Here is a 12,881-nt window from a genome sequence, read left to right as displayed (position 1 = left end):
GCTGGTAAGGTAGAGTTGCGGGGTGTTGGAGGTGTATTTGAGGGGGTGCGGGCAAGGGTGTGTATGTAGTGGGAGGAAGGTATTTGGGGTTGCTAGAGGGGTGTGTGTGCACTGGGATGGAGTATTGGGGGTGCATGAGGGGTGTGTGTGCATTGGGAGGGAGTATTGGGGGGTGCTGGCTGGTGTATTTGGGTGATATTGAGGGGGTAACTACAGCCTCACACTCGAGGTGGGGGGCAGTGTCACTCCCTGTTATGGTGACAGGGTGGGTGGTGCAGGCCTGGGATGCCGCCAGCGAATGCCTCCTTGTGGATCTCTCCCCCTTCCCAGGGCAGGGAGCCGGGGCTTGGCCCTGTCACCCCTCCGAGCCAGGCTCTGAGTCAGGTGGCCCAGCCAAGAGGTGCTTGGCTGCTCCGCTTACCTGATGGGCCCAGCTCCCTCAACTTCCCTCCTCCCCCATTGCCTGACCACCCCACTCAGAGAGGCTCCCACCATCTCACTCACTAAGCCTGTAAAAGCAGCAAAGAATCCTGTGGCACCTTATAGACTAACAGACGTTTAAGCCTGGACACCAGTGCCTGCTGGTTCGCCCACATGGCCACTTGCCCTATCCCTGCGCTGCTGCCAGCTGGTAGAGGGTGGAGCAGGTGGGGCTCCACACACAGGTAGGGGACACACTGCGCCCTGCAGCCAGGCCACCCACCCACACCCTGCTCCATATGGCTCTGTGTGTGTGTCAATGGAGTGTGTGTGTCAGTGTGGGTGTCTGTGGATGTGTGAGCCTGTGCACTCGTGTGTGCCTATGGTGTCTGTGCACATATGAGTGTGTGTCAATGGAATATGTGTATGTGTCTGTGAGTGTGTGTGTCACTGTGAGTGTGAGAGAGTCTGTGCAGATGTGAGTGTGTCTGTGCAGGTGCATGTGTGTCAATGGAGTGTCTGTATGTAACTGTGCACTTGTGTGTCAATGGAGTGACTGTATGACTGCACTTGTGTGTCAATGGAGTGCATGTGTGTCTGTGCACATGTGAGTGCGTCAGTGTGTGTGAGATGGTGTGTATATGAGTTGGTGCATGTGTGTGTGTCAACAGTGTGTCTGCACATGTGAATGTGTCTCTGTGTGTGTGTGTCAGTGTCTGTATGTCAGTGTCTCTGTGTGTCTGTATGTGTTAGTATATGTGTGCTAATACTTCTGTATGTATCAATGCCTCTGTTTATCGCTGGGTGACAGTATCTGTGGGTGTCAGTGTCTAGGTGTCAGTCACTGTCCCTGGGTGTGTCACAGTCTCTGGGTGTGTGTCTGGGTGTCAGTCAGTGTCTATGGGTGTCAGTCAGTATCTATGGGTGTCTCTCAGTGTCTGGGTGTGTCAGTGTCTGTGTGTGTGTCTGGGTGTCAGTCAGTGTCTATGGGTGTCTCTCAGTGTCTGGGTGTGTCAGTGTCTCTACGTGTGTGTCTGGATGTCACTCAGTGTCTATGGGTGTCAGTCAGTGTCTATGGGTGTCTCTCAGCGTCTGGGTGTGTCAGTGTCTCTGGGTGTATGTCTGGGTGTCACTCAGTGTCTGGGTGGGTGTCAGTCAGTGTCTATGGGTGTCTCTCAGTGTCTGGGTGTGTCAGTGTCTCTGGGTGTGTGTCTGGGTGTCAGTCATTGTCTATGGGTGTCAGTCAGTGTCTATGGGTGTCTCTCAGTGTCTGGGTGTGTCAGTGTCTCTGGGTGTGTCTATGGGTGTCGCCCAGTGTCTATGGGTGTCACTCAGTGTCTGGGTGTGTCAGTGTCTCTGGGTGGGTTTTAGTGTATGTGCGTGTCTGGGTGTGTGTCAGCGTCCGGCGGGGGGGAGAGGGGGTCAGTGTCTGGGTGTGTGTCAGCGTCCGGCGGGGGGTGTGTCAGTGTCTGGGGGTCAGTCAGCGTCCGGCGGGGGGGGAGGGGGTCAGTGTCTGGGTGTGTGTCAGCGTCCGGCGGGGGGTGTGTCAGTGTCTGGGGGTCAGTCAGTGTCTCTGGGCGCGTCAGTTCGCCCAGCCCCGGCCCGGTCCCGCCTCGCCCCGGCCGTAGGCGGCGCTGCAGCGGGCCGGCAGACGGAAGATGGCGGCGGTGGCGGGGACCCTGGTCCGGCGGCTGCTCCGCTCAGGTGCGGCCCGGTCCCGCGCGTGGGGAGCCGCCCGGGCCGTTCCCGGCGTGCGCTGCCCCCGGCCGGGCCCCGCGGCTGACTCGTGTGTGTCTTTCAGGGCCGCGTCCGGGGCTGTGCGGAGCCGGAGGCCGAGAGCCGGGGGCTGCCCCGCGCAGAGCGATCGGGCACGGCCGGGTGGCGGTGGAGCTGGACAGCAGCGCCGGTGAGGGGCGGCCTGTGTGTGTACCGTGTTGTGGGGGGTGTGCAGCGCCTGGTGTGTGGGTGTACAGTGCTCGGGGGGCGGGGTGTGTGTACGTGTACAGCCTGCTGTGAAAGCTGGCTGACCCCCCCTTAATAGATTACAAGCGGCCAGTAGGTGGGGGGGGAGTAAGTACTGTTCATGGACACAGTAGCTTGCATTTTTTCACTCTCTCTTTTCCTCTGCCTCAAGGCAGGAAGATCCTGCTCCTAACCAGTTAGTTCTACTTAGATAAGGGAAACATGAGACTTTACACTTACCAATCAAGTATTAACACGCAAGGGTCTTTGTCTGAATGTGTATAAAAGGTCTGTGAAATTTGTGTAAGACGGAGTCTTTTGTACCAAGGTACAGGCTCTCCTTTTTCTGCAGAATAAAGCATTTTTCCTTATCCCTGTCAGGCTGTTAATTGGCTCTCAGCTAGGCAGACCCGATATTTCAGTAACACTGCCAATGTGTGTATAGTGTGCTGGGCTGTGTGTGTACATGTATAGCGTACTGTACGTGCACAGCCTGCTTGTGTGTGTGTGTACAGTGCACTGGGCTGTGTGTGTATGGCACATCAGGGTGTGTACATGTACGGCACGCTGGGATGTGGGGTTTTACGGATAACGGTGCTCTAGGATCTGTCTGTCTGTGTGTACAGTGCGCTGGGCTCTCTGTAACAGTGCTGTGCACAATGTCTGCCGTAAAAAGTGCTGACACTTGGTAATGGGTCCAGAAAAGCTGCTGTGATTGTTTTAACATGCATGTGACTTGTCTCCTGCAGTGACTTAGGCCTATGGGCTTCTGCACATACACGCATTTGGATGAAGGAATAGGCCTTAAGCCCTGCCACAGTTTGCCATTATGATCTTCACAAGCACACCTCAAATCTATGTCAGGGGTCAGCAACCTTTCAGAAGTGGTGTGCCGAGTCTTCATTTATTCACTTTAATTTAAGGTTTCACGTGCCGGTAATACACGTTAATGTTTTTTAGAAGGTCTCTCTCTATGTCTATATATTATATAACTAAACTATTGTTGTTTCGTAAAGTAAACAAGGTTTTCAGAATGTTTAAGAAGCTTCATTTTAAATTAAATTAAAATGTTGATCTTACGCCACCGGCCCACTCAGCCCACTGCTGAACTGGGGTTCTGTTCACCTAGGCTGACAGCGGGCTGAGCAGAACCCCAGATCGGCTGCAGGCTGAGCGGGGCCTGCGGCCGGGACCCCAGACCGACAATGGGCTGAGCGGCTCAGCCCACTGCCGCTCCGGGGTTCCATCCGCCGGCTCCTGCCAGCCGGGATCCCAGCTGCCGGTCTGGGGTCCCGGGCCTGCCCACATACAGTGGGTACCTACCTTCTCCCTGATTCTGGCCCATTCTCTTCTCTCTGCACTCTGACGGTGGGAGTGCACTGAGCACAGGGCTGGGGGTGAAGGGTCTGGCCAGGAGCTAGAATGATGGAGGGGGCTCAGGGTTGGGGCAGGAGGTTTATGTTGTCGATCCCTGATCTATATCTAAAGTACAGAGTGCGTGTCACTTCTCTATGTGAGCACAGCCAGTCCCACTTGGGTGCCTATCAGGAATGTGACCACAATCAAGAGAACTGCACTGAAGTCAGTGAGTAGTTTCTAGTGGTACAGGAGGAATGTTGAGTAGGTGTTTTGGAGAAAGCCATTGCAAGCTTTACCTGCTAGAAACAATGGGACGTGCTGTTTACTCCTTTTGATGGTAGCTGCCAGAGCTCGAAACATCCTATTTCTCGTTAATGTAATTCCCGTAGAGCTGCATTTCAAGGGGTTCTTCCACAAGATGGGCAGTCAGGAGAACTGGGTTCTGCCACACTGTGACTGTGGCTTTATATCTTTCTGTACTCCGCTCCTCATCTGCAGATGGGGAACAATGTTTCACAGAGTGTTATGAGGCTAAAATGATATTAGTGGAGTGCACAGATCTTTGCATGGGAGGAGTTAGAGAGATGCCAGATACCCCTAACAGGCATGATACGGGTGGAGAAAATCCGGCAACTTAGTTATGTAAACTGGCATGGCCAGTTACCCATAGACTTTAAAGTCAGAAGGGACCATCGTGATCATCTAGTTTGACCTCCTGCACAAGGCAGGCCACAGAACCTCACCCAGCCACTCCTGTAGTAGACTCCTAACTTCCAGCTGAGTTACAGCAGTCCTTAAATCATCATTTAAATACTTTAAGTTACAGAGAATTCACAGCTAGTTTAAACCTGTAAGTGACGGTGCCCCATTGTGCAGAGGAAGGTGCAACCCCCCCAGGATCTCTGCCAATCTGACCTGGAGGAAAATTTCCTACGCTAGCATCCAGGCCTGATCCAGTCTGGTCTCAGGAACATTCAGAGATCTGGAATGTGCTAATTAGCGGCATGGCAGACATTGCTACGGTCATCTCCAGTGGATTCTAATTCTTCTATTTGCTGTGGTGCAGGGGTAGCTGTGATGAAGATGGAGAACCTTCCTGTGAACAGCCTGAGCTTGGACTTTCTAACAGAGTTTCTAATAAGCCTGGAGAAACTGGAGAATGACCGAGGCTGCAGAGGGGTCATCCTGACGTCAGTACGTATTGCACTGAAATGAGGATACTCTTTACAGGGCCAGTCTTGGCTGGCCGGTAGTACCAGGTGTTGCTATATGCAGGATGTGTGAGTGCCAGACCCTGGTTTGTTCCTTTGCTTCATGCTTAGCCATATTGCTCTCTAACAACCAGTTCAGGCGATATCAGAGCATGGCATTGGTAGGCTCTGAAGGCTATCATACTGAGCCACCTCTGCCTGAGGGAGGTCATTGCTGCAGGGGCCTTCAAGAATGGAAAGAAATAAAATGGGCTACAAATGGGCTCTGATTTGGGAGGGAAATACTTTGTCCTCTTTCTTTTTTAAACTCACCTGTCATTTTCTGGCATCAAATTAGAAATAAACCACAAGCATTGCTAAGTAAAAATAATTATTCCAAAGAAATGAATTTCCCCTTTATTCGTATGTTTCTTTGTTTTTCTTGCTGGTACGGTCTCTTGAGGTATCCGTTAATGTAACTCTTAGGAAATTTGCAAAATATTAAAGATATTTGTGTGCAGAGTTTTGTACACATGTGATCAGGTTAGGTTCTACCAGACCATGTTGCTAACAAGTTGAAAGGTCAGTTGCTACATTTGATGTTTTTCTTACATTATTTTAGGGTGCCCCCAAAATCTTCTCCGCTGGCCTGGATATTATGGAGATGTACGGGAAGAGCGCAGAGCACTATGCAGAGTTCTGGAAGGCCGTTCAGGAGATGTGGCTCAGGCTGTACCAATCCAACATGGTGACAATAGCAGCTATCAATGCAAGTCGTCTTTATACCTGACTTCATAGAAGGCTCTCAATTGTTAGTCACTTGCCTTGGTTTCTTGGTACCGTGGGGGCAGGGACAGGAAAGGCAATAGGCTTTATATACCAACACACGTGTGTGTGTGTAAAATATACATGTGTATGTTTCACATGCTCCTCCACACAGAAATATGCAGGGTCCCTACAGTTGCAGGTTGGTTCTGTTCCTGATTCTCAGATACAGGCATGAATGAATCAGTTACTCCGAGATGGTTTTGTGTATCGCAGTGGGTGAACGGCCATACGTTGCACCTCGGAAGTGCTGAGCACTTTCCGCTCCCTCTGGTTCCAGTGGGACTTGCTCAGCATGGCACAGGAAGCCTGAGCTCCTCGGTGCCTCACACGATTGCACATGCAGCTCGCTAGCCGTCTTAGCAGCCTCTTAAAGTGACAACTCACAACAGGATCTCCTGTAGGCTGCTGGCTCTGATTGAATTCTTTGTTTCTGCTGCACAGACATAGCAAAGAGTGCACCCAGCCCCAGGAAGCCCTGTCTAAGAACAGGGTTATCCCAGATGCTGTGTGTGCAGGAGGGCTTGATGGCTAGCTGGGGAGGGCACCATGGAAAAGTGGCTACTCGTGGTGTTACGATTTTTTCCCCCATCCTGAGATCCTCCTTTCTTGGAGTCCATGAGTCCAAGGACTGTAGGGACAGGGGAGGCTGGAGCACCATTCGTGGTACTTCTTGCTTTATTGTTGTCATGGTACAATTCCCCACTCTGAACCTTAGCGTCCAAAAGATGGGGTACCAGCATGAATTCCTCTAAGCTTAATTACCAGCTTGGAACCTGTAGCGCTGCCACCACCCAGGAATTCCAGTGCCTGGTACACTCTGGTCCCCTCAAAACCTTGCCCGGGGACCCCGCAAGACCCAGACCCTCTGGATCTTAACACAAGGAAAGCAAACCCTTTCCCCCACCGTTACCTCTCCCAGACTTCCCCTCCCTGGGTTATCCTGGAAGATCACTGTGATTCAAACTCCTTGAATCTTAAACAGAGAGGAAAATTCACCTTCCTCTCGCCTTCTCTTTCCCCCTCCCAGACTCTTCCTGAGAGAGAAAGTAATCCTGACACAGAGAGAAATTAGCCTCTCTCTCCCCCATCCCTCCTTTCTCCCTACCAATTCCCTGGTGAATCCAGACCCAGTCCCCTGGGGTCTCACACCAGAATAAAAAAACAATCAGGTTCTTAAACAAGAAACTTTTAATTAAAGAGAGAAAAACAGTAAAAATGATCTTGTAAATTTAAGATGGAATAGGTACAGGGTCTTTCAGCTAGACACTGGGAACACCCTCCCAGCCTAAGTGTACAAGTACAAATTAAAATCTTTTCAGCAAAATACCAATTTGAACTCCTTTCAGCCAAATACACATTTGAACTTCTTCCAACCAATACACATTTGCAAATAAAGAAAACAACCATAAGCCTAACTCACTTTATCTACCTAGTACTCACTAGTCTGAACTTACAAGAGCCTGTATTGGAGAGATTGGAGAGAAACCTGGTTGCACGTCTGATCCCTCTGAGCCTCCAGAGTGAACAACAACCAAAACTAACAGCACAGCACAAACACTTCCCTCCCTCAAGATTTGAAAGTATCCTGTCCTCTGATTGGTCCTCTGGTCAGGTGACAGCCAGGCTTACTGAACTTGTTAACCCTTTACAGTCAAAGATATATAAAGTACTTCTGTGCTATTAACTTTTCTTATCTGTTTATGACAATTGTCCCTGACACAGCCTACACTTTCAAATGGCAATTTGGTTGGGAAGTCATGCCGCTTGGATTAGCATTAGCTCTGGGCTAGTGCTGCCCATCTAATGAGGGACATGGTAAGGGGTGGTATCACACCCGAAGAAGCCATGTTGCCAGGGTGTGGGAGAAGCTAGCAGACAGTTCCATAGATCCTGGGTTTTCCCTCCTTTCCAGCTCCCCTCCATCCCCTCACCTCCCCCAAAGCCCTCCCACTAGAGGAGACGGTTGCCTAGAAACTCCATCAAATGAGCTCTGATTTGTTTCCTGGCCCCTCTGGCTCCTTGCTAGGGTTTCTCTGCAGGAGGGGAGAAGCCATTCCTATGTTACAGGCGTTGTGGAAGGAAGAGGTGATTGCACTCTTTTGTTACTCCCACAGCAAGGGCAGTTCAGATATCTACTGGCATAAGTTATTATGCAGTAATTGGTTATTGTTTCTTGGGTTACACTGGCCTATCTGGTGATTCTTGGCCAAGGGAGAAATGCATTCTGAATTTGTATATTTAGACATGCAATGTCTGTGTATTGTTTGGTCACTCGCTTTTATTTTTCCGCAAAATAACTGCTGGCCGGCTGTATCTCTGCGACTAGCAACTCTTTTGACTTTCTCGCCGAGGCTGAATGTATGAGGAAAAGAGGCAGTTAGGACTTTTAAAAAGTGACACCATCAGGTCACGTACGGTCTCAAGTGTAGGTTTCCCAAAGCCCTAGGCCAATGGAAATGTTTCCTTGGAGCTTTTAAATATAAATTCCCCCTGGGAAAATATTTTTGGTTTAAAAAAACAAAAGAAAACCCAACCCCACTCCACTGCAGCGTTTGCAACCCAAACAAGGCAGCCACCTGCTAGAGCTGGAGAACCTGAGAGTAACACTGACAAGGAATAGAGGTGAAATTGACTAGTTCATTTCCCAGTCTAGGAAAGTTCAAACAGTGAACCACATAAATGGAGAGGGGCGGGGGTTAAAATGGAAAGAATTAAAAAAATATATAGGTCAGGAATTGTTTTAATGCCTTTTTTTACTCTGACCATGTTCCTTTGAAGATTTATAGGGACATGACTTCAAAGCCTTATCCCCAGTGCTGTTCTGAGCACGTCCTGTGTGCGATAGAATGATGATGTTATGGTGAGAGGAGACTGAGTGTTTTAGAACTGGAAGCACGTTGTGGAGATTTAACTAGACCCAGTCTCTTCCTTCCTGCGCTAGGGGTCCAGTCCAGCAGGGGGCTGTCTGATGGCCATGTGCTGTGACTACAGAATCATGGCGGAGAACCCAAAATACAGCATTGGCCTGAACGAAACGCAGCTGGGTATTGTTGCACCTTTCTGGTAAGGTTACACTGTAATCAGACAAGTGTATTTATGTGGGGGGACGGGCGCAGTGCTGCTCTGAAATGTGTATTCAGAGGCACCACAGTCATGGACTATGGGGGTAGCGCATAGAGTCCCAGCCCTATTGCGCTGGGTGCAGTACATACATGTAACAGAGAGAGACAGCCCCTGCCTTTTAGAGCTTACAATGAAAGTATAAGACGAGAGTATGGGTGGCTGCAGAGGGGGACTGCAAGGCAACATAGATGATACCAGTCAGTCTGCAAAGCAGCCAGCATGCTTGCCTGACCATTGCTGAGTGGTTTGGAGGCATTCCAGCAGAGGAGAGTTCTAAAGAGGGATTGGAGGGAGGACAGGATGGTTACTTAACATCAGCTCTTTTTCACTGCTTCTCTTTACGCGTTCCCTCACCTTAGAGTTTCCTCTCCTAGGTTTAAGGATACAATGGTGAACACTATTGGAAACCGAGCTACAGAGCGTTCCCTCGAGCTGGGGCTCTTGTACTCCCCGCCTGAGGCCCATAAAATAGGCCTTGTAGATCAGTTAGTACCAGAGGAGAAGATACAGAGCATGGCTGCTGCTGTGATGTCACAGTGGTTAGCTATTCCAGGTAAGAGACTTCCAGCCACAGGAGGCTGCTGCCATTCTCTGCTCCTGTCAAAGCACAGTGAGCCCGCGGCCGGAGCGTGCTGGTCACCTGGTGTAGCACAGTGAGAGTGATGGAGGGGAATGAGACGCAATCGGAGAGTGAGGCTTAACAGTGCCCAGTTCATCTGCATGTGGTAATGTCAGCAATATTTATCCTGGATTGATTAAAAATGAGGCAGAAGAGTATTGGACCAGATCCACTAGCAAACCTCTGAGAAACCCTGGGCGGGCGAGTCCCAGAGGGAAGGGGGACGATAGAGAGACCCATGCAATTGGACTATAACGGTTCAGTGCAGCCTCTGGAAACAACTAGAACAGGCCAGGCTGTAAGCACATATGGGAGAATCCAGTGCCAAATAGCCTGGCATGGCTTGGCTCTAGTGAGCTCAAGGGGCCCAACCCCTTGGCTGTCTTTGGAGAAGTTACCAAGTTCATGGCCAGAGCCAGCTCCCACTGAAATGAGTGGTAAAGCTGTCGTTGGTGAGATCAGAAATGAAGGCAGTGCAATGAGCATATTGGGGTTGAGATGCCATGGATGGCAGGCCGGCCATCTCACCTGGCTAGCGTGGGGTTCAGACACACAGCTTCACACAGCTGCCACTGCCGTGAGGCCAGTGAGCCACTGCTGGCTAGGACAGTGTGTGGAGGGGGAAGAAATTCGAAGCTCGCTCTGTGACTTGGCTCATGTATGAATAGTGGTGATTTTCAGCTCAGCGTGCAACGAGCCTGTGTGAGGGCACGTGCTGTCCTATGCCTTAAAGCCGTTGCCTGGGGTTTAACACAGATCTGAACATTAGAAACAGAAGGTGCCCAGCCAATGGGAAATGCGCTCTGCATGTGCCTTCCACTCAGGGAATGAACTGAGAGAGACAAACCAAGTCTGGGCCTTCCCAGCCCCTCCCCACTACATGTAAGAGCTGGATATAATGTATCATTGGCTCTCACATTCCATTCCCGATTCCTTTGCCTTCTAGAATCTTTGTAATCTGGGACTGACAGGCAGGTGCCCAGGATGCTCCCACATATCCTTGGCTTAGGAGCAGGTCCCCAAGCATCTCTTGGGCCCTGCACTCCGAGGATGGGAAGGGTGTCAGGATGCCCATCAGTCCCTGGCCACTTATCCTAGAGGGGAGCAAGTCACCAGTCCCCTCTTGTCTGGCTTCCTGGAGGCTCCAGTGCAGATCTCACAATCCCCACACTAGGTCCCTGACCTAGTACCAGTTCTTGCAATGCAGTTATATTAACTAGAGTATGTGCTATACAGGGGCCCTGGTGGGTTATCACCTAGAGGAGCCTCCAGTATATGTGTGGGCAGCTGATCTGTTTCTTTCCCAGATTTGCTCTTACACAAATATCTGGAAAATGAAATGTGTGTTGCACTAATGCACTCTCGTGTGTTGCACCAGTAAAACGCAAGGCAGACCATGCTAGAATGATGGTGCTTGCTCTGTATAATGCTGCTGGCAGAGCTAACTTGCATTTACTGACTTTAACTGAGTGATCAAACCCTCATGAGAATGCTTATTTAATTACTGTCTCATAATCGATGTGCATTATAGAAATCGGACACTGGTGCGGGAAAGGAAAACATTTGGTTAGGAGTATCGAGCACTGCACAAGCAAGTAAATTCTGCTCTGGTGACTGCTCTGGTTTTCAGAGCCAGGTTCACTTCTGCACATCAATTTTTACAAGAGCTCCATACAAGTAGGAGAGGATTCAGTGGAGTGGAAATGCTGGAAGAATAGTCGCTCTGAGGAAAGCTTTAAAAGCATGTGGGGTCTTAGAGGGAAGGTATGAGGCAGAGCAGAGGAGGGCTGGACAGCTTTGGAAACGGAGGTGGTGGGCTGCCATTCGGATCCTGCTGCAGGATTTGGTTTATGCAACTGGTGGCAGACAAGCTCTTCGTGCTCTCTAACTTTGGTTGGTCTCTTCCCCACTTGAGAGCTTACTCTTCCCTTTGCCGTGTGCCTGAGCCAGAGATTCCTCACTGGAGGGCTCCTTGGCCATGCTCCCAAGGATCTCTCCTGATGGGGATGTGGCTGGTCATGTCATGGAGAATGTCTGTGGTCTGGGATAGGCTTTAGGAGAGTTTCCAGGCTGTCCTGGAAGTGAGATGCATGGAGAGTGTCCATAGTGTGGTGGGGATGGACCTCCTTAACCCATAATGACATTGTCTGTGTTTGGAACTCAGGGCCGCGTCCTCTTGCAGCTGATGTAAACTGGTGCAGATTCCTTGAAGTCCATGGAGCAATGCTGAGTGTCACCAGCTGGGAAACTGGCTTTATTGTGCTGTTCTGGGAGCTGATTCAGAGGACGTGCCCCAGGGGATGGGGCAGTTAACGTTTGCTCATGGTGGTATCACTTGTGTCAAACAGTGTTGACAAAGGGCATTGATTTTTAAGGCCAGAAGGGACCACTGTGATCTTCTAGTCTGATCTCCTGTACGGCACAGGCCAGAGAAGTTCACCAGGTTATCCCTTCACTGAGTCCATCCCATGTGTTTGACAGAAGCGTCTTCCAGAAAGGAATCCAGTCTGGCTTCGGGGATGCCACGAGATGGAGTGTCCACCACTTCCCTTGGGAGGTTGCTGTGGTGGTTAATCACCCTCACTATTAAAAATGTGTGCCTTGTTTCCAATTTGCCTTTGTCTGGCTTCAGCTTCCAGCTCTTGGTTCTTGGTCTGTCACTCCCTGTTAGAATCAAGTGTGTGTTAGGACCCAGTATTCTTTTCCGCAGGAAGGTAATTACACCCTGTAGTCCTGCTGAGAGGCGGACCTCTGGCTGTAATGTACACTGACCCTGCGCAGCCAACATGATATCTCTCTCTACTCCACAGACCACGCCCGTCAGATCACCAAGTCCATGATGAGGAAGCCGACTGTGGACCGTCTGCTCACCCACCGCGAATCTGACATTCAGAACTTTGTCAGCTTCATCACAAAAGACTCCATTCAAAAGTCTCTCCAGATGTACATGGAGATGCTAAAGCAGAGGAAAGGCTGAGGAGGCGGCCTGCCCCCACATGGGGTCACTGGCCTGGAAGACTGAAGAGCCATATGCCAACCTCTGAACACCCGGCAATAGCTTTAGATTTTTAAAAGGAAATATTTTTCAGTGTAATTGATCCGATTTACCTGGCTGTCACCTTAGCCTCCTGTTTCTAGCCCTCTCACGCTGGTGCCTTGTCTTATGGTGCCTAATACTGATGCCTTTTTCCTGAAGGGCTACAGGAAATGTTTGATTGGATGTCCAAACAAATAAATGAGTGGTCAGCCCGTTCCTACTGTGAAACATCATACGCTGGCATGGCTGGGGCCCTCTTGGCGCTCAGATATTTGCCTTCTGAAAGCGTGAATGTTAAAAATGTGATTGTCCAATAAAATGTCTTGACAGGAGGCCAATTGAG

The 12,881-nt window shown here is 50.3% G+C and overlaps 1 protein-coding gene across 1 annotated transcript; it reads left to right on the top strand.

Moving 5' to 3' along the window:
* The first annotated feature begins 2,051 nt into the window (after window positions 1-2,051).
* Window positions 2,052-12,874, top strand: ECI1 (enoyl-CoA delta isomerase 1). The gene is made up of 7 exons (XM_030577820.1): window positions 2,052-2,124; window positions 2,222-2,326; window positions 4,808-4,935; window positions 5,554-5,700; window positions 8,701-8,822; window positions 9,257-9,435; window positions 12,312-12,874. The coding sequence occupies exons 1-7, from the start codon at window positions 2,079-2,081 to the stop codon at window positions 12,476-12,478; spliced, it is 894 nt and encodes a 297-aa protein (XP_030433680.1). The 5' UTR covers window positions 2,052-2,078; the 3' UTR covers window positions 12,479-12,874.
* Window positions 12,875-12,881: the final 7 nt, after the last annotated feature.

This window comes from Gopherus evgoodei, chromosome 10, assembly GCF_007399415.2.
Source record: "Gopherus evgoodei ecotype Sinaloan lineage chromosome 10, rGopEvg1_v1.p, whole genome shotgun sequence".
Classification (NCBI taxonomy): Eukaryota; Metazoa; Chordata; order Testudines; family Testudinidae; genus Gopherus; species Gopherus evgoodei.
The sequence above is the reverse complement of the archived record's forward strand: the minus strand, read 5'-3'. Positions and strand labels throughout refer to the sequence as shown.

Coding starts and splice junctions, on each gene's coding strand:
- ECI1 (XM_030577820.1), top strand. CDS start 2,079: ATGGCGGCGGTGGCGGGGACCCTGGTCCGGCGGCTGCTCCGCTCAG. Junction 4,936..5,553: donor GAGGGGTCATCCTGACGTCA/GTACGTATTGCA, acceptor ACATTATTTTAG/GGTGCCCCCAAAATCTTCTC. Junction 9,436..12,311: donor ACAGTGGTTAGCTATTCCAG/GTAAGAGACTTC, acceptor TCTACTCCACAG/ACCACGCCCGTCAGATCACC.